This window comes from Nannobrachium achirus, assembly GCF_963921795.1.
Source record: "Nannobrachium achirus genome assembly, chromosome: 20".
Classification (NCBI taxonomy): domain Eukaryota; kingdom Metazoa; phylum Chordata; class Actinopteri; order Myctophiformes; family Myctophidae; genus Nannobrachium; species Nannobrachium achirus.
In genome coordinates, this window is record NC_137827.1 from 24,117,563 (window position 1) to 24,139,692 (window position 22,130).

Below are 22,130 nucleotides of genomic sequence, written 5' to 3' on the forward strand. Positions count from 1 at the left end.
TGCATTATTGTTAATTGTGGCACATTTACTAACATGCCAAGTTTAGCTGCACTTGAACAACCGTTCCAGGCTGCCATATCCAGACCAAGAAACCGTAGAAACCTGTGTAAAAAATGGCAATTTCTTTTCAGACATTGTGAAAATAGCAGATCTACCTGCTCACAACGCCTCTCAGCGTGAGACGTTGTGAGCATGTAGATCTGCTATTTTCACAATATAACCGTGTTATACAAAATGTAATGCCTCTTATCCATGAGGACTCCCATCTTTGCCATACCCAAGCTTTTGCTGAACTGACGCCACTGAATGAGAACTCTATTATCAGTTCTGAGAACGGTTGGCTATTCGTTTTTTATGTTATATGTAACAAACACTTTTTTGATTTTTTTTTTAACATGTTGGGTTTTGAAGCAGACGCTGCAGCTAGCATCTCGTTGCCGCTATCATAGCTGTGAATTCATGTCCGCCTGACTGCCATTCTGCCAAGTGCTGCATCATACCGTATGGAAATGACGGAGCCGTCACAGAGCCAGCGATGTCATGGAGCACTGCACACATGGAATGTCAACATAGCCGGGCAGATAACAGAAATAATCGTTCACTTGCGGATACAAGCACCAAAATTGGCACACATACTCCTTAGGGATTGCTCTTTTCATAAAACCATCTGGCCAAATCAAATTTCAAGATGGCGGCCATTTTTCAAGATGGCCGCCATAAAATACCATAGACCTGTCCTATTTGAATGATCTTGGTGTCAAATCATACATTTTTCACTATGTAGAATCCAAATTTGGACCCATGGACTTACTCACTGGCTTCCTTGTACCATATATCAGTCCCGGAATCCTAATATTCTGCTAAATTAGAGGTTTGTGTTATGTCTGACTCGGATAAAATGGGTGGTAGTGTATATCTTAGTATTGTTAGAGGTTTATAGTGTGTATGTGTGTGTGTGTGTGTGTGTGTGTGTGTGTGTGTGTGTGTGTGTGTGTGTGTGTGTGTGTGTGTGTGTGTGTGTGTGTGTGTGGGGGGGGGGGGGGTAATGTAGTAATGTAGTAACTCAACAGAGCGGATTTCAATGCACAGCGGCTGACGCGGCTAAAATGCATGGTAGATATAATAGCGCCGTGGGATCACTCTTTGTCTAGTCTCTATTCTTCGACCTTTTCGACTTGGGTAACCCTGCCAGGAGTACAGGAGTACAAGACTCCTGCCGACATAGCTCTGGGGGTCATGGAGACACGCAAACTGCCTCACCACGATAAGGTGATGATCCCGTCGAGGCAGGAGGTAGTTTTTTTTTTGTCTTTTCTTTTTTTTTTTTTTTTTCTAGGGCCTAGGCAGTATAGTACAATAGTATAGTAGGCCTATACTACAACGCTTCTAAACCTCGCACCTGCAGCTGCACAGTGCCGTGCAGGTCAGACCAAAGTGGTAGCATTTGCATCGACTGCAGCATTCCAACTTGCATCCACACTTGGTCAGCTGCTGGCAACTCTCTGCAATGGGTGGGAGCTCAGTCCAATCAATCTGCCACAGATCTCCTTTCTTGGTCCAGCCCCAGTTGTCAGGAGTCTGCATTTCTGGTTGACATACTGTTAACTGACTCCAGATGCAGGCCGCTTGATAGGAAGCGCGCTTCACATGTTGCTTCAGTGCTGCTTGCGTTGGAGGAATGGCTTCGTATGGCCTCTGCTTCCGAGCAAACAAGTCCAACCTCGCATCATTGACACCTTCAGCTGTGCTGGATCGGTCGTACATCATGACCACAAACTTCTCCAAGGTTTTCAGGTCTTCATCATCCACTACAGGTGGGTAATGGCTGAGTTTGCTGAAGACACCAGAAGCCTCATCACAAACATTCCAGGTTTGCCACGCAGACTTCTTCCCCTTTACGCGGAATGCTGAAACAACATCGCAGCCAGTGAAGGCATGGAAGAAGAGCATCCCTTTGCTCTTTTCTGCAAGAGTGCAACACAGGTCATGAACAGAATCCACTTTAAGTTCTGTCTTTGGCCAAAGGCAACCCACTGCCCAGCCCTGAGGCTCATAGGGCAGGAGTCTATGTCCTGTTTCTGTGAGGCTGCTTGATGTACATTAAGTACCCCTAGTGGACATGATAATAGTTTGTCACAGGGACATACCCCAATCCAGCCTTTGATGCTGAGGTCATAGATTCAAGATGTATGACAAGGTCCATATATGGAGTTCCCTGATGTCTTCAATATTAAGCCCATATCTAACAGGACTTCATATGGGAATGCCCATATATGGAGGACACATTGGCCACATACCACACTAACAGAATCCATATATGGCCAAGACAGATGGCCAAGACAGCCCATATCTGTGTGACTGGTTCTACAGACAGGGATCTCCATGTATGGGCATAAAAGGGTATGTTGTCAGTTGTCATGGACATCATAGTACTTTCACATAACAAATAACTGAGTAAGCATGTTTGGGCTCTCACAGCATATCTCCATATACAGTACATGGACCTCCATATATGGGTACCAGGGGGTCTCCATATATGGGTAAACAGCCGTTTGGATGTCCCCCTGTAGTAACGCTGAGGACACCTGGGGGTCCCGGACCCTGTGGAAGACCCCTGGTATTAGCTACAGAGCCCAGGTACAGGTACAAAAGCTTTTATGCTTCAAGTATGATCTAATTGTTCTGGAGCAGGAGCAGAGCAAGGACTGTACTGAGATAGGCTCAGGGGTCATTCCGGGGGTCCCAGGTGAGGAGAGACCCCCACCAAAAGTCATAAAGGTTATTCTGGCTGCTTCAAAAGTGCAATATATGAACTTAGAATGTTTTAAAACCTTCAAAACAACTCTAATATTATGAGAATTGGACATTAACTGGCTGACATACTGTTCTGCGAGGTCCTAACATAGATGACCCCCCAGAAAGGGGGCTGGGGTCAGGAAAATCTGACACCCATCATTTTCTGACAGTTTGGTCCCTATAGGGGTCCCGAAGCCCCTGTGGAAGACCCCTGGTATTTGTTACTACTTTTTTTTTGTTTTCAGAAAAAAAGTTTATGCTTCAATTATGATCTAATATGACATTGTTCTGGAGCAGGAGCAGAGCGAGTACTGAGATAGGCTCAGGGGTCCATCTGGGGGGGTCCCAGGTGAGGAAAGACCCCAACCAAAAGTCAGAAAGCTTATTCTGGCTGCTTCAAAAGTGTAATAAATGAACTCAGAATGTTTTAAAACCTACAAAACAACCCTAATATTAAGAAAATTGGACATTAACTGGCTGGCGTACTGTTCTGGCATGCAGGTCCCAAACTAGATGACCCCCAGAAAGGGGGTGGGGGTCCGGAAAAGTTGACACCCATCATTTTCTCATAGTTTGGACTCTATAGAACCAGGATCTGCAAAAAGATCAATTTTAGCACAAAAATCCTACGGGAGCTGTTTTTTGGACGCATCGCACCACACTATTAGCAGAATATTAAGATTCCGGGACTGATATATGGTACAAGGAAGCCATTGAGTAAGTCCATGGGTCCAAATTTGGATTCTACATAGTGATAAATGTATGATTTGACACCAAAATTATTCAAATAGGACAAGTCTATGGGATTTTATTGCGGAATGCAAGATTACTGTATATTCAATGGCGGCCATCATGAAAATTGGCCGCCATCTTGATTTTTTTTTTGGCCAGATGGTTTTCTGAAAAGAGCAATGCCTAAGGAGTATGTGTGCCAATTTTGGTGCTTGTATCCGCAAGTGAACGATTCACCTGTAATATGCACTTTATCTGCCTCGCTAACACAGCAGCACACACACACACACAAATCACCAGAACTAATGCGGTTGGACCTGCCACCTGGAAATGAGAGCAGCAGAGAGAGAAATGGAGTTTGTTTGTGTGTGTGTGTGTGTGTGTGTGTGTGTGTGTGTGTGCGTGCGTGCGTGCGTGCGTGCGTGAGTGCGAGAGAGAGAGAGAGAAAGTGTACGTGCATGCATGAGAGAGAGAGAGAGAGGGAGAGAGAGAGAGAGAGAGAGAGAGAGAGAGAGAGAGAGACAGAGAGAGACAGAGACAAAGAGCAGTGGGGAAGGGAGAGAGAGGAAGAAGGGGGAAGATAGATAAACAGAATCAGAGAGTGATCCTAATCCTTTTTTTCCCCTTTCCAAAACATTCATTCATTAAACTCAAATTCAACTCAACTCAGATTCATTTGTAAAGTCCTCAATCACTGTTACAGTCTCTAAGGGCCCTACAGGCGCACATTTAACAAAGGAATCAAATGACAATCCCCTGTGCCCTCAATCAGGCAAGGAAAAAACCCTCTCTCTCTCTCCATGTGATCTGAGATAATCCCAGGGCAGTAATTTCAGGGAGGCCATGAAGGCCATGGCCGTCGTTGCCCCTCAGTTTGGCTTTGTGCCCATCCAAAAAATGGCAAGACCTGAGGCCACAGTGGCCTTAATGCCCCAGCTGACTGTACCACTTTCTTCTCTGTCTCTTTCTTGTCAATAGCCAATTTAAGCTTTGTACGGCTACGGAAGATGACAATGGCAGCCGGAAATGATCAGAGCTCGATAGATCAACCTGACGCCGTTGCGGCCGTCTCTATACGGCAAGAGATAGCTTTCCACGTAGCGTCTACAACGCCTGCTGCGTAGACGTATTTGTCAATATGACAATTCTACTCTAATTGCCTTTAGTGCTTTGAAAAGTTCAAAGCCATCACTATGGAAAAAATAGAAAGTGAAGAAGGTAAGAAAGTAGTACAAGGTTCAGAGATGGCCATGGAAATAATAACAATAATACTCTTGACTTTTAAAGCAATTTTTGAAAATGGATTATAAATTGCTCTATATCTACACCTTCCCTCTCAGCTTTCCTACTTAAAAAAAAAATAAAGTTCAAAGGGATGACTAACCACTCTCCCTCTTTAAAAACACAGCAGGTGTTCTCCATCATGTCTACTGGACTAGTATACATTTAGTATTTTATTCATGGTAATGTATGTCCGTGGCAAAAAATATATTTTGAGGAAAATGTCCATCACAAGCCCAGGTGATGACCCATGACCAATGCAGTAAGTTTGATTAGTGCAGGAGTTCACAGATAGTCTACATTTCAAAATCATCCTAACCTCCTAACCCTTAAATTCAATTAATTCTTTCAATGGACTAAACCTTGTTTTATTTGATGGCCTTCCTGCCTTAGCATTTGGCCTTTGTGCCCTCCCAAAATTGACAACAACAAAGGCCAATTGGCCTTGCCCCTAAAACGACGAAATTCTAGACATGGATAATCCACAATTACCATCTTACGAAATAGCCTGTATATGAAACCATATGAAAACGAAATAGTTGGACCAGATGGGATGGAAGCCGGATTCTAGATCATCCTGCAACTGATTTGAGCCGAGTCCCAGTGCCAACACACACGCATCAATGATTGGATGTGACAGAATTCTCTTCAATTAAACAAAGACAAAACTGAAGCTTCAGTCGGTGATGTTAAAAATCACAACCCAAGCCAGAGATCTTGGTGTAGTCATCATGGGCTCAATTCCAATACTCGAATTTCTGCCTCATCTAGTTATATATGACATTAACAGGTATGTGGCACGGACACTTTGTCATTTTGTAACTAATTCATTATGCTCCTGATGGCCATATAGCTTATGTATGTCATTGCAGAAAGCAGACTGTGTTTGATTTGTAATCACTAATCAGCCTCAAGTTCAAATTGGGGCAGAGTCCCTGACTGGTCTGATTCATGAAAACCATTCCCTAGGCTATATATATACGGTACCTGAACTTGTGACACATTGTTCAGTACACCTGATGAAGGCCGGTGAGGCCAAACGTTGTGGTTTTTTTTACCGCTTGGTCAATAGAATTATTTGGGAAGAAAGTGTGCGGATCTATTCTTAAATTGGTGACCTGCCGAAATAAGTGACAATCGTGTAGACATCACATACTGTAACGTCAGTGTCCGAACACAGTTCAACACAGCACTATATTGCCACGTATATATAAAGATGTCCATGCAAGCAAGCTATGTGAAGTCCACAAGATGGTCACATATTTTGGCAGGTCACCAATTTCACCGTAACAACGCCATGCTGGAGTACAGAACAGAGGAGGCAGACATTTGAGTATTGAAATGTGGCTCATATGGACTCAGACCTGCTGAAACAGTCACTTTAAGACAATTACAAAGTCGGCCTACTATCACCTTACTGACTACACAGATTAAAGGACTTGTGTTCTCAGCAGGATTTAAATAAACTTCTCTGACTACTGTAACAGTGTCTGTAAAAGGCTCCCTAAAAATCTTTAACACAGCTGCAGTTGATTCAGAGGAACACTGCTGCTCAAGATCTCATTAAGACCAAGATCATATCACTCCAGTTCTCAGATCTTTACAGAGGCACTCTGTCTGTCAAATCATTGATTTCAAAACACCACAGTAGGTTTTTAGAGCACTGAATGGGTTTATGGCCAAAATACAATTCTGTTCTTCAGCCACATTATGAACCATCCAGACCTTGCAGGTCATCTGGGACAGGTCTGCTTTCTTTCTACAGATTAAAAATGAAATGCGGAGAAGCAGCGTTCCGTTTTTTTTATGCACCACATATCTTGAACAAACTCCCACAAAACTGCAGGTCTGCTACAGCTCTCAGCTCTTTTACTGTAAATCAAAGCTGAAGACTTCTGTTTGCAGCTGCCTTTTGAAGCTCTTTTCCCCCTCAGAATTACGTTTATTCGTTTTAGTTTTTTCTTCCGTTTTAAAGCGAAACAGGGATACACGTACAATACACAATTACACATACGAAACAGGAAAATAAAAACAGGAGAGAAAATACAAATCAACAAAAGTAAAGAATAAAAAAATATAACGATCCTGCAAGTCCGTGTTAGAGTGTGTTACATATAGTCAAGTGCTCAGCGAGCCTCCTGAAAAAGACAACGCACGCACGCACGCTCAACAACATTCAGTGATAGACTGTGTACAGTACATGTACATATCTATGTGCATGTTTGTTTGTGCCTGCATAAATCAGTGCCTTTGTGTGCTCAATCAATGGCTCTGCCACATTACCTCCATTTCCTACTTTTAACCTAAAATAGTCTTTCCTGTGTACCCCGAGGGCTCTGAATAGTGTCTGTCTGTGTGTGTATCTGTGCATGGACACAGAACATCGCAGGGAGCAGTGCTCGTGTTAATCAATTAACACAACCATCACCTCTGTATTCATTATTGACCATTTAATGGCTTCATGAGTAGAGTAGAGTAGAGAGAAAGAGACTGCTAATGAGTCCCAGTAACCATTTAGTGTTTTAACCACTTAAACCCCAGATGGTTGAGTGGAGTCCCTCAGGGCCCTATGCTAGAGTCTTTTCTTGTTGTAGTTGTTAGCATGTCGTGAAAGCTTTCCCCACGATACGGATGCTGGGGTTAAGAAGTGGTTATGTCTAGTGGGTTCTAAATACCCGAAGAAAAAGTGAGCGACACCCACAGCCACAATACTATAGGGAGCGACAACAACGATCTGGTACCACCCACCTATAAAACGGGTACATTCTCCTTCTACACTGCCACCCAAGTGTGGAATGCCCTCACCCCATCCCTTAAAAAATGTAGATCACTGGATGTCTTTAAAACTGGCCAGAAAATGAAGGAGGAGGCCAAAGAGGGAATCATCACTCCTCACCCGCTTCCAAGGAGTGGCTTTGTGTGTCCCATGTCCATATATGGTCATTTCAGTCCAGAATGAACAGGTTTTATCAAAAACAAAATGTGTGTCCCATGTCCATATATGGTCATTTCAGTCCGGAATGAACAGGTTTTATCAAAAACAAAATGTCTGTCACCTCATGTCCATATATGGTCATTTCAGTCCAGAATGAACAGAGTTCATAACTCTAGAACACATAGAATAAAAGTTCACCGCTTCACTTCGAACCGAGGTTTGATTTTTTTTCTACTCTGTACATGTGTGTTTTATATTTGTGATGATATTGAATTGTTGTTTTATTTTTTATCTCATGTTTATGAATTGCTGGAGATCGGCCGTGTTCATACCTGTCTGTAGTGAGCGAGGAGCAGACCTCACACCATTTGTGGATGTTCCCGGAGCCTCTGCCTCAGTAACCTCCACAGCCACGCCTCCTCCTCCTTCTCATCACCCACAGTCACAGGTGGACCGGCCACTGAAGGTAGCACCCCTTTCTCCTCAAGCTGTGTACACACTCGATGTCGGAGCTCAGCCTTAGGGAATGTGGGAGACACAGTAAGTTCATAGTTAATGGCCACCAATATCAACTCTGATTTCTTACATTTCTCAATTTTGGCCCAAGAAGGGTTTGCCACGAAGTCATCTAACGAAAATTCCATATTTACCAACGTAGCAAACTTAACATACTAAACGGTATGCGAGAAAAGCAAATGGACGAGCCCCCAATTCATGTTATGCCCCAGTCTAGGGGCTCTGAGACACAACATGAATAACTCCCGCCTTCCTCAACTCCCAAGCAGCCATACGAACAAAGATAAAGTTGATAATGCAAAAGTAAATTAATGATTTATTTACAACATAGTAATAACCACTTATAGTGAATAATAGAACTTGGATTTAACAAACAAAGATTGAGAGATGAGGATAACTGATGTAACAAATCAAAAGAAAACTCACTCAAAAGAAAATATCTTGCCTTCCAAAATAACCTGTTATTCCGGCTTGTAGACAAAGTGTACAGTGTGACTGTTTGCATTTATGTTTAAAGGACAACTTTGTTTTTTTACAACAAGTTTTCATATTTTAGATTAATTAGAGGAAAAAAAAAGTGAGTGTTAAAATGTTTTCATTTGCTTCGTTCTATTGTTTTATCGCGTTTACCGTGCTAGAATGTGGGGCATGCGTACGCATGGGGGCATGCATACAAGTGGCTAAATATGTATTTTTAGACACAATAAGCCAGCAGTTTCTTTATTGCTATTCACAGTAACACTTCTAGCCCCCATAAGTCACATCCAACCATGAAAGGTTGCGTTGTATCTTGGGAATGGGCTTATTCTGTAAAACATATTTAGCCACTTGTACGCATGCCCCAACCACTGAAATAAGAATCTCTAAAACAATAGAAAGAAGTAAATGAAATAATTTTAACACTCATCTTTTACATTCTTTAATTACAATCTAAAATATGAACCCTTGTTGTAAAAAACTAAAGTTGTCCTTTAACAAAGTATTCAATCAATACATCAATGCTTGGGCAAAAAAGTGCCATGCACTTGACAAAAATGAAGTATTTTCTACTGAAAGATGTTTCACCAAGGCTTTTAAATTGAGTCACTTGTTCACTGACTGTCCTGGTAGCACATGCAGCTGTCCTTGTTGGAGTTCAATGGTGTTATTGGAAACGTCTCTTTTACAATTCTGGCCATTACAGTTATGTGAAGCGGACCATACCGGTGGTCTGGCAGGTTTAGCACATTGACAACCACTGTATACTTGACATTACTGTTGACCATTTTGTCAATAAAGATGCCAATCAATCAATAAATCAAACCATTTTTGGGGAGATATCATTGGATTGCATTACTTTCAGTACGCTATTAAAGATCCACTTTTAGAGACATGATTGAGATACTGTAGGTAATTACACACACCATTTCATTTTGTGGTTATTTTTTTGTCAAAGTAACATTATTGATGCTTTTTATTGCGCCACTAACCACATTTTTTTCACAACTTAAAAAAAATAAAGTTGTCAACAATTTAGCCAAACAAGGTCACAATGTGACACATTGTGAGCATGTAGATCTGCTATTTCTATTTTTTATAATGACAAGCCCAAAATAGGGACAGGGTTAAAGAAATGTTGATTGATCTGAATAGTCGTGAAAATAGTCCCTGAAGAAAAGATACATTTTCACACTAAATGAAAAAAAAAAAAAAAAAAAACATCCATGAACGTATTAATCATTCAATGATGTGTATTCAACAGTGACTCAGTTCTTCAGGTACATTTTGTAACATTTAAATGACTTCAGAGAAAATGCAAAAAAACATGCACGAAAATGTGATGCGGGGCACACTGGGTGATGGATGCTGAAAATGGAACTGCCAGGTAAGAGGAGAAGAGGAGGGCCAAAGAGGAGGTTAATGGATGTGGTGAGAGACGACATGTAGGTGGCAGGAGTCAGGCGAGGAAGACCCGAAAACAGAACCAGATGGAAACTGATGATCCGCTGTGGCAGCTGTGGGAATACTCTCCTGCAGCTCCGGTAGGAATAACACACTCGCGGTCCAGGCACGCTGAGTAGCTTAATGGCGCAACGCTGGATTGAGTCCTGTTCCCGACGACCTTTGCTGCGTGTCTCTCCTCATTTATCGCTCCCTGTTTCCTGTCCATCTACGCTGTTCACTATCGATTAAAGGTAGAAAAGCCCACAAATTATCTTTAAAATGTACAACAAACTTGCCGCTTTGTGAAAAGATGTAGGCCAGATGTAGGCCAAGCTTCCCACGAAGCTTGACCAATGTGACCCTGGGCGTACAACAAACATTGGACAAACGGACAAAGCCAGATGCTGGAGCTTAGCTCCTTCCAGGAGCACCGCTCAAAAAAAGAGTTTATCGCCAAATACTGTGAAAAGTCAATGACACGTGTACAGTACTGACGCCAGTATGATCTTCACTCATGTCTCCGCTAAACAGGGGTGAGCTGTGCGCTGTCATTACTGTGTCATTACAGTGTCAGGTGACACGACGACACAATTTCTCACAGCTACAGTAGTTCACCTCAAGCAACAGTATCACATATGATGTGAAGTCAACAGCCAGGATAGCCAAGATATCCTCATGAGAAAGTACCATATTTACAAATTAACTAACAAAATAACTTTTGTTTGATGTCATATTTGTTATTGGGAAAGTCTCGGTTATCTAAAGACCTTGGTTGGTTGTGTCATGGAATGAAGTCTATTTGTTCTACACTGTAACTAGACTGTAACCAGACAATTGTCAGTGATTGACATGACATTATCATAAAATATCAATTGCACTATTGCTTGTACGCTCAGTAAATATGGACCTGCATAATGCCCAGCCTGCACCTTCAGGCCGCCAGCTGACTTTCATTTGATAAGCCATTGAGTCTTAGTCGAGTGTGACTGTCTCCCACACCCTTAAAAGGCTTTTAAACACTTGTGGTATGGGGGTATAGTCTACCCAAGGACAGCTCTATCATCTCACCCCCATAGTGCCTATAGAGAACGAATGAAGGAATCCATAAACTGCTAGGATCTGCCCTGTCCAAGCGTCATGGTATGGCTGAAGACAAAAGTTTCAGAGTTTAAAATGCTGATGGATGTTTCAGCGTTTGCTGGAGGAGATGTACGTACAGAGGGTGACTGAGGACAACTCTTGTCTCTTTGTTTGACTCAGACCTTCGTATTGGTGAATTGGCAAAACGCCGCACTGTCACCTGCTTTGCACAACAGAGCATTTTTATACCCTATTAAGTTATATCTGTACCGGGAGAGTGGAAAGTTTTTGTAGCTGGAACAACAGCAGCTTCATGTATCCCACTATATCCTCTCTGGCAGAGCTCAACAATCAACAACAAGCGCCTAACAAAGAGCTACTTCCCAGAGGTTCATATATCTGTCAAGAGAGGAACACTGAACGTAATCTCTTTAAATTAGATTCAGATTGTTCTTGCTCTGTCACACATACACACACTCATGCATTCACTCCCATAGACAATGAGCACAGAGCACGCAGTCTCATACCATCACAGAGTGAAGTTTTATCCCAAAGTTTGGGATAAAACGTCACTGTCTATGATGGTATGAGAATTTGGGACCCACGTTCTTCCGTTATGCCACCTGTATTTCCTTATAAGAATTTCCTTATCTTACTATACCTAATCTTGGTAGCCCCGGTGTCACACAGGCCTTTGAATTGTGCCCTGGGTGGTCATCCCAAAACTCTCGTGCTGTGACACAAAATGTCAGCTTACTGTACCTCAGTCTGGCTCGAAAAGCATGGCCTTCGTAAGCATCGTTAACTTATTGACACCCCCGGCCACAACTACAGAGGTTGAAAGAGGGACAGAGAGGGAGAGGAAAGGGGGGAGGGGGGGGGAGAGAGAGAGAGAGAGAGAGAGAGAGAGAGAGAGAGAGAGAGAGAGAGAGAGAGAGAGAGAGAGGGAGAGAAACAAGAGAGCTACACTGAACTGGACCCAAACCAGATGCTTTTAACCTAGCCATATCGCGCTACAGTCAGGGTATTGATGAGAGTCTTTCAGGGTTTATTGGGAAATGAGTTGGAGTTGGGAAATGGAGTCTGGTGTTAATCTACTTTGTCATAGATGGCCAAGGGAGAGTATATAGACACTGAGTTTGGTAAGCTCTGGAAGTAGATATGTTGTGTTGAACAAAAAGCAAACTTCAACCATCCTCTTATAGCCGCTCAGCCTCTGATGGTCCTTCCGCAGTATATTCCAGTAACATATGTATTTTCTACCCCCTCCGTCTCACTCCTTGTTTTTTAGTTGACCATGAAGGGGTCGCTCTACTCCATGCTGAATGCAGGCTTTGTTTGTTAAGGAGATGTCGGCAAAAAGCATCGTGTCCTCCCTCTAATATAATCAGTTTCAGCGAATTACAACAGCGGCTAATGGCATTAGGACCTGGTGACACTCATTTAGTTCACTTAGGCCCTGCATGGCTCACTGGGGCCCTTGTGAAGTGGGGCATCTCTGGGGCCAGCCTGGAGTGTGGCAAATGTCTAAACAGTGCCTCCTGCTGGTTAAAGGAGTGCACTACAGCATGGCAATTACTCAGTAACATTAGTTCAGGGTTGAGGACTCCAACCCGTTCTCACATGCATAATGCATAATGAACGTATTAAATGCTTTTTTTTAATGTAGACAAACAGTAACATTGCTAATTTCAAGAGTTTCTTAGGAGTTATTCACTGATAATTTCCGATCTAAATTTCTCTCCATGAGATGAGATTTGGCCAAGACTTCTAGCCACTTTTGTCTTTACTAGAGCTCACATCTAAGTAGCACTGGCGATTCGACCAATACGTCTGAGTAATAGTGTCAGGGCTTTGTCAGAGAACCCGTTGTAGCCATCTGCCCATGTTTCTGTCAATCTACCAGTGTCTCTTTTATGCCCATATACGGAGATATCTGTATCTGTCAATCCATGTCCCCTTTTGATGCCCATATATGGAGATTCCTGATGCCAGTATATGCCCATATATGGGCATGCATGCCCCCTTTTGTGCCCATATATGGACCACTTTTGTGCCCATATATGGACCAGACTCATGGTTTGTTTAAGGTTATGTTGTCATAGTGACATGGGCGACTGGCCGTTGTTTAAGTTTCCTTTTTCCATATACACCAAATCTTGCGCAGGCTTGTAGATCTGCTATTTTTGCCAAATGTTCCCACCAGAATAGGGACACTACCTTTGACGTTTGTTTTAAACTAAAACTATTGCTCTATTGCAGTGGTTCTCAAAGTGGGGTCCAAATGGACACTTAGAGTTCTGTAACTGTGAGAGTTAAGGGGGTATTTGAAATGATAAGGCTTGTGGGTGCCCGCTGGCCTACCGGTCCGGGCGCATACCACTTAGGCATTGCCACATAGGCATTGATGCCTGGCGGCGGCGCCGCTTCGATTCCCGATCCGGACGACCTTTGCCGCATGTCACTCCCCGTCTCTCCCCCCATTTCCTGTCAGTCTACTGTCCTATCAAGGCATCAATGGCATAAAAGCCCAAAAAACAAATCTTTGAAAAATTATAAGGATTGAGAGCCACCACTCTATTGTGAGGAGGGACAACCGGACAAGTCCTTAATGTGACACAACAGCACTTGCCAATGCATGCTGCACCTGAGAGCTCACTCTCACCAGGTTCGATGGCAGCCGCTGTTAATCAACACATTTTATGTTATCTGCTGTAAATCTCACACATGACATCATATGTGTGAGATTCAATCCAAATACGGAGCAGTACTATATTATATTATATTTGTGCAAGCCCTACAGTGTTTTGAATACTCTATGGCAGGGGTCTTCAACATGGGGTCCGGGACCCCTAGGGGGTCCTCCAAAGCTTTGTGTGACAGAAGCTTTTTTTCTCCTTTTTAACCACTTGAACCCTAGTGTCCATATTCTGAGAACTTTAGCCAAAAATAGCTGATCTACAAGCTCACAACGCCTCGCGCTGCGAGGCGTTGTGATCTTGTAGATCGGCTATTTTCAGCAAAGAGGTTTGGTGTAGAGGGGAAAAGAGCAGTCTAAGTACGGAGTGAAAGGTCAAGTTTATTAAGTATTGATGGTTCAAGACGTGGTTAAATATCTGAAAACACAAATTGACATGAATCCAAAATACACTGATGATTGTACTGTCAAACAATGAAACTATATGGAATCTATGAAAAGGTTGCGGGGGTCCCTGCTTCATCTCTCTCTCAGCTAAGGGGTCCTTGGCCTGAAAACGTTGAAGACCCCTGCTCTATGGGGAAAGGCTATTTAAAGAGGGGAAATACGTATCATATTGGTTTTATGAAATGTGTTTTAATATTGCAGTTTAATCCCATTGTAAATCCGTAATTACGGTACCATTTCAAGACAGATTTTGTTTATAGAACTCCTGTGATAAGGCTGTCTGTCAAATCTGTCAGAATTGTGCATAATTATTAATCCTCCTGAAAAGATTCCAAAAACATGAATTGAAAGTGAATTTGGGGTCTTTACAGTAAACCAGGAGGTAGAGTTATAAACTTTGGATTGTCTCTGATCAACTTGAAGCAAAACTGTTAGTAGAAAACAAAATTAGGCAATTGTCCAATAGATATTGCATAAGAAGAGTCCAGTTCTGCATCTCAGCGTTGATATTCCAAACATTAATTAACTCCCATTGACTTGACAACTGTTTCTGATATTCTAATCAGGGTTGGCAGACCATGAAAGAGGATCAACAATACAGCAGATCATTGAATGTCAAACACAATAATTCATTTGTGTTGCAAAAATGATATCCGTTCCCTGAAATTAGGTTAACTTTCAAGCACTGTTACAGCTTAGAAATGTCCCGTTTCGCTCTCTCGCTCCTGGCACCTCCAGCAAGGTATTCCAGAAAATCCGAACTGAAATGAATTATTAAAATGTAGGATAATTATTGGTATTTGTCCAAGAAGCTTAAGCCAAAATGTATACAACGCAACACATTGTGGCCTTGCAGATCCTTTTGGCACGTGACACTATCATACAGAAAAGCATAGATTTAGCATTGGTCCTTTTAGTCTACCCAAGAGAGAAAGGGAATGTCAGACATAAATAATGTAGGTTGGCAGAGGGAGAGTAGAGCCCAGGATCACAGTTTAGGCAATTGGCACCGGGTGAAAAAATGGGTTACAAAAATCGTGGGATAAAAAAAAAAAAAAAAAAAAAAAGACATAAATAATGTAATTTCGGTTGCTGTATATAAATGTGTTTCAGACCTTGTCATGATAACGTAGTATCCATATGCCATGTATAAACATAATCCCATTCTCAGATTAGCCACACATGGACAGAGATAATAACATCTGGGTTATTATACGATGACATGGCTATAACATAATACATTCTGGGATGAGTGCTACTGTTATACAGTATACCTAATAACACACTGTTGCAGAAAACAGTAATCTGTGTGTTTTATAAGTGAAATAATGATCTAAATTCACCATATATACTAATTGTAAAAAGTTAAAGGTAATTGAGTTCATCGAAGGATTGAGGAGGACAAAAACATAATTGGAACACGTGAGGAGTCAGATGAAAGCAGGCCCTGGGATTAGCATACTGTACCTTTGGAATGTATTCTATGGAGAACCTAAGCTCTAATCAAACTTGACATTCAGAGATTAAATTAAAGACACAAAAAAGTCCCTCTTATTCTATCAATGGAGCAACTATAACACAAGAACATAAATAATAATCACTCGGTCTTAAAACATCCCTTAAACCCTTAAAACATCATCAATAGTCTTCTTGAACTCTTGGCAGGACAGTGACAATTCCTGTTTTTAATTTTCAGAGGCCCTCAGAGACTCTGGGAAATGCTCCCTAATTTTTTGCACTGAAGCGAATGATGCGCTGCACTGCAATAAATTAAAATATCACCACATCACAGGCCTAATTATGAGAAATAGCTGTAATTAAAATGTCAGTGGAATGTCTTATGAGTAACAGTAATTGAGAGGGACATGAATTAACCACTTGAACCCTAAATACTTAGTTGACCGGGGTCCCTCAAGGCTCCATACTAGTTTTGCTAGTATTTCTCTCAACACACAAAAATCTCTTCACCAAAATAGCCATCTACAAGCTCTCAACAAGGGAAAAAAAATTCTCCTCAGACATTTTCCTCTCCTACTCTGTTCTTCTCCTGCTATTGAGCATTGAGCAATTTATCCAACTACAAGAAATCAACTTGTTTTATTTATTTGTTGATGTATAAAAAATGTAAAATTGTCAAACGTGCTTCTTGATTATTCGATGAATCAAGAACGTAATCGATAGAATTGTCGTGAAAACAAAATATTGATAGTTGTACCCTAGTGTGGATTGTACTTCGATGATAATTGCAACGCCCAACCCAAGGTGGATTCTCGGCTGAGGACCTGTGCTGCATGTCTTCACACAGTAAAATCCTCAGTATTCATTTCACTCTGAGAGTACACAAACAGAACCAAATGGATCCACAAGGAGATTTTACAGTGCAGTCCTGTCTCTTCAAGTCTTAACAAAGATGAGAAAAAGGGTCTGCGCTCTTGTTGAACTGTCCAAATCAAGCAGGTGTTCCAGTCAGGTGCGCAAGTCAAACAAAATAGGAACAAAGGGAAAGCTTGCACCAACATCACACCAACATCAAGAAAGGGAACAAAGGAACCTTTGTTCAGATCCATCATGTGAAAAAAGGCGTTACCAAAAAGTGTAGTGAACAGTAACGTTTCAGGTTAAAAAACATCCTCAGCCTGCCATCAAATGTTTTACTATCACTTTGATTTATTTTTTTACAAGATGGATCATTTGCATATGATTCTGAACAAACCTTTGTGAATATTCCCTTTTTTTTATGGTATGTGAGCTTTCCTTTTGCTCTTCTTCATGTTCACAAGACATCTCTCATTAGCAGGTTGCAACAAATAATCATGCATGGAAGAGTAACTGATTTTAGGACAATAAATTGCTCATCAACGCACGCACTCACTTCTTGTTCTAATGCAGCTATTCATTATTGGTTGGATCACAAATCTCAGAGCTGGACAACGTGAAGGAAGCATTGTCTCATCATTTCACATACGATGAAAAATCATTGCTAGCATTTGATATTTCCAGCAAAAATGACATAATTTCTTCATCCCCCTGCTGATTAGTCTCGGCCTGCGCTTCATGCCAAGGGACACTGTCAGCTGTCAAGACAACATAAACCACCAACAGGTTTCCAACACAAATATTCATAAATCACTGGAACAAGGATATGAATCAGTGATGAAAATACTGCCTTTGTGAACAAAATAAACTTCTGTGGCAGCAACTGTAACCCCAAACAATAAGAACACATGTTAACCCTCCCTGGATCTGTATTGTGTTACATGTTGTTTGTCTGCAGTGTAGAAGCTGTCAAGGCTTGAAAGGAGACAAGAGGCCAATGATTCACTGACAAAACCCATGTTTCCCAATGCTTGTTTGTCTCAGTCTCAGAAGGGTTGAGTTTCATCTTATATTACTACCCCCCCTTTTTTGGAGGGGGTGGGGGTGGTTAATAATTAACCGTGTTTCAGAATTAAAGCTGCAATCCGGAGCTTATTTTATTGAACAGAGCCATAGGGGTGTATTTTAATATAATATAACATCTGGTTGTACTACTGTAGTACTGTGATAGCAATTTTGAAGGTAGGACATTAAAACCTACAGATCGCAGCTTTAACAATGTATAAATTATTATCTTACAACAGAGAGGGAGAGAGAACATTTTGCATTTAAAGGTCTGAAGTTAATAACTATTGTTATTAGAACAGTTAACCATTTTAATAAGTGAATATCTCATTTTGGAGTCACCTTTCAAGGAAAATATTCTGCATGCCCCTTCGTGTTATTCCTTCATATCTTACAGTTAGAAACATAACAAGGTTATGTTTCTTTTGCAATGAGAGGTTTTCATTTTTGTACTTCTAACAGACGGTTATTTGGGCCTGTGTGTTGCACATGCCTTGCTTTTACAAGGAAGCAATTCTGCATATTTCCCCCTGAATTAGATCAAATAGAGTCCAGATGTAGCCTGAACCCTGTGACCACTATTAGTTCCCACAGGAGCAACCATTGTCTTTCACTAGCTAATTAGGTACCATAGGAGCAAACAAGAGACTACACCGACCGTTTAGTTGACATTTCGCTCAATGGAGCTCTGTTTCATGCGGCTATACCGAGTGGGCTATGCAAAGGAATAAAGGGAAAAAAAGGGCATCATCGCCTAGGCCCTAGTGTCAGTTAAGAGACCACCATTATGTGAAAAATCTGTGCCACATACTAGAAAATTGAAAACAAAGCAGTTTGACAAGAAACAGAAATCCACATGGAGCTGTATTGTTGTGTGATTGACTGTAATGCAAATAGATGGAATATTGGGAACACATGTTTCACACAGTGAAATGCAAGGCAAGGAAGGCCATTGTCTGTAGTACTTATAAGTGCTTCATGAGAGTATGTGGTGGGTTTGGAGAGCTCTTGACCAACTACTCATGTAACACATATTGTAACAATTTACCTTGTTCATCCTACTGCTGTCAGTGAGCTGTCCCTTCTGGAGCAGGACAGTGTTGTGTCTGCCTCATAGTCAAGATGCAAGTGACTCTGACTGAGGTACTGTTGACACCTATGGATCAAATCTGCAAGCAGAGAATGGACCTGGTATAATCAAGTCAGCACTGCCGTTTACGCTTTAGATTAGAAGCACACTGTAACAGCGTTGCTTGAAATACAGTCATTGGTTTATACGTCATGATAAATGTACATCAAATATGGGCTAATATGAGCTTGAAACTTCTGTTTCTCCTGAGTTTTATTAAACTCGTTCAACAAAAAAAGGCAAAAGGTCTAAGAAGACAGTTGCAGTAATGCAATTCCCTTTGCGATGTATTGGATGGTACTGTACCATTCATTTTTGGGTTTGTAAGCAGGAAATACATTGTATGAAATCTATACAATTTCATAGAAAAATACTTGTGTGGTGACAGTGAAGACTATTGAATCAGTAAAGACATAAAGACAACTACTGAATCAAAGAACCAACAAAAAAAGATTCTGAGATTAGCGATAGTTACAAAAGAAGGTTTTATTTGACAATTGACAATTATAACATTTACAGGCACTTGCCAAGTATGTCATTTGCTCCCTTGCACTCAGCATTCATCCTAGATTTGTACCACAGCCACACTTACTACTCAATCACAAGAAAAAACATGAAATTCCTTAGAATTATAAACAATATTGCTCTCGAGACCCTAAGCAGTGTTGTTATTCGCTTCCAAATAACTCTTAGAGCGTGTTTTACCTACTTCAGTCAGACATACTGTACCTCTGATCTACAAAGTTAGGTTCCTTCTTTTAAAAAGAAGCAACAGCAATCTGTTTACTCCTTTTCTCAGTAGGCTAGTTGTCAGTCTAAAGGAAAGCTGTTAAGAACTTCCATACAACTGCTACAGGAGTCTTTGAACTGATGGGCAGTATGTGTCTCCTATCCACATTCATCTCTTATCATCCTCAATTCTTATACCTTCATCTGCTCCTCGCAATTCAGCCATAACCACTTAAACCCTGTATACTTCATTGTATGAAGAATAGCCTAAATAGCCGATCTAAAAGCTCACAATAGGTACCATCACAACACACTGTGAGCTTGTAGAGCTGCAGGGGGAGTAGAGGGCTTGTGAAAAGTTGTGAAAAATGTCCAACCATAATGACACGTCTAAAATAGAGACAGCAGGTTGAAAGCTCGCTGGCAAAACCTAGCCAGTTGAGAGTCCAAACGAAAGTACTGAAAATTGGTTTGAGGAATTTACAAATCTGTTTGACATTTTCCGTACGTGAAATGTGTTTTGTGATCGGTCAAAAAAGACAGCTTTATGGGGGAAGTACATTCTCTGCTTTAGGTCGTTAACAGGCTTTTCTCCTCAGAGATGAAAAAAGGCTGGGGATGCGGGTAGGGATGGGACGATACGTGATATTATCGTATATCGCGATAAAAAACACTCATGATAACCGTATCGTGGAGATTTAATTTATCGTGATATTGTCCTCCGTCATGCACTGGGATCAATTCACCTTTTATTTGCCGAGCTGCATATCAAGTACCACTTAAACCCTCCATAATTGGTAAAAGGTACTTATAATAGACGTACTTGAAAGTACGTATATTATATTATTATAGTATTTTTTTCACTCTCTATCAAATGTCTTTGCCAAAAAATAGCCAATCTACAAGCTCACAGCGTGTCGCAACGAGCTTGTAGATCTGCCATTTTTGGGCAAATGTTCCGCCCCAGGATAATGGATTTTGATTATCACGATAATATCGTAAATCGCGGTTTCTTTTGTCACAATAATCGTGATATGACATTTTCATATCGTCCCATCCCTAGAGGTGGCTAGGTTGAAAGTGGTTAAGTGCTATCTTTCTTTAGCTACCTTCTGGTTTTCTGTTCTGTGTTTTTATCTCTCACGCCCGGTTTCCATCCTCTCCTCTCCTCTCCTCTCCGTCTACGACCCTCCATCACTCCCCCTTGCTGTCGCTAGCATCCTGCGTTCCCACGATGCTCTCCAGGCGCTTGGCCCTGATTGGAGGAAGCTGCTCGTAGGTGTCAAAGCCCAGTTCCACATGCTGCCGTGGCAGACGAAACAGCAATAGGTGGCTCTTCAACACCTGAGCATGATGAAAGTGGAGGCGGAAAAAAGATGATTAAGACGAGGGCTTTAACAGGCAGCAGAGAAGTGGGTCAAGTTAGGCAAAAACTATAGATTCAAACTTTCATTCAAATCATTTAAAAAAGGCATGAAGTGCTGCCATAGTTTCAGGCAGGACATTTCTGCAAACTCTAACTTGACAACTACAAGTGTGCATTGTTGCAGAACAATAAATGATAGTATGGATTAATAACAGGGATAGAGCTTCAAATTAGTGCAAGGGGAAAGTACTGCAGATAGGACAGATACAATTGTTAACAACCGATTTTCCTGAGTTTGGGCCGTATATGTCCCTGTGCCAAACACGAGTTTCCCAACTTGGCCGTTTTTGAAACCCTACTTCCTACTTCCGGTTTCGGAATGATCGCGATCGCGAAATGCATGTTTGTCTCCCAGAACAGCTCTATGTTTCAAACATGGCAGCCATGTTTGTTTACATTTGAAGAAAACACTATGGGAGAGTGTTTTTTGCAGGTCGTTCAGTCCGAGTGTATCAAAGGGTGCGTTCGGAAATGCACACCGGGTGTGTTAGATAATCACCCACGTCACGGTTACTGAGGTTAGGGTTAGGTTTAGGCATAGTTTTACTGAGGTTACTGCACTCACTACACTGAGCACACACCGGTGCGCATTTCCCAACGCACCCTTTGATAAACTCGGACTGAATGTCCTGCTAAAAACACTCCCAAAACACTATAGCCTCTATCTTTTGAATGCCTGAACGGATTTCCAAGCAGATCTTTTTGTTTGAAAGCTGTGAATGGCGTGCACACGCGTGGTGCATTATCAGTGCATGACCCGTGCACCATCGTGCAAACAAGGTAAGAAAATGGTGGCAATTGAAGACATTAGTCGATTTTAATCCTGGCAACAAGTGTGTTAAAACCAGAACAGATCGATAGCAAGAGGACACGTAAGCCACTGCGAACAGTGACGAAGGGGCACAGAGGAGAGTACCTCATCAGTCAGGTAGTAGATCTTTCTCAGCATACTGCGTCGAGCTGCTTCAACCTCCTAGAGTGAGAGAAAGAGAGGTTCTGGTCAAAGACCCTGTTGCTTTATAATGTATCTACATCTGCACAAAGGGATTCTACCGGC

General features: G+C 41.6%; 1 protein-coding gene across 3 annotated transcripts in view; it reads right to left on the bottom strand.

Moving 5' to 3' along the window:
- Positions 1-19,499: 19,499 nt before the first annotated feature.
- The window catches only part of rpap1 (RNA polymerase II associated protein 1), a 29,439-nt gene continuing 26,808 nt past the window's right edge, over positions 19,500-22,130 (bottom strand). For all 3 annotated transcript variants that reach the window (XM_080750087.1, XM_080750085.1, XM_080750086.1), the window contains exons 26-27: positions 21,990-22,046; positions 19,500-20,991 (exon numbers count right to left, since the gene is read on the bottom strand). In XM_080750087.1, coding sequence (XP_080606213.1) covers positions 20,842-20,991; positions 21,990-22,046 — 207 coding nt within the window. In that variant the 3' untranslated portion in view covers positions 19,500-20,841. The remainder of the gene's footprint in view (positions 20,992-21,989; positions 22,047-22,130) is intronic.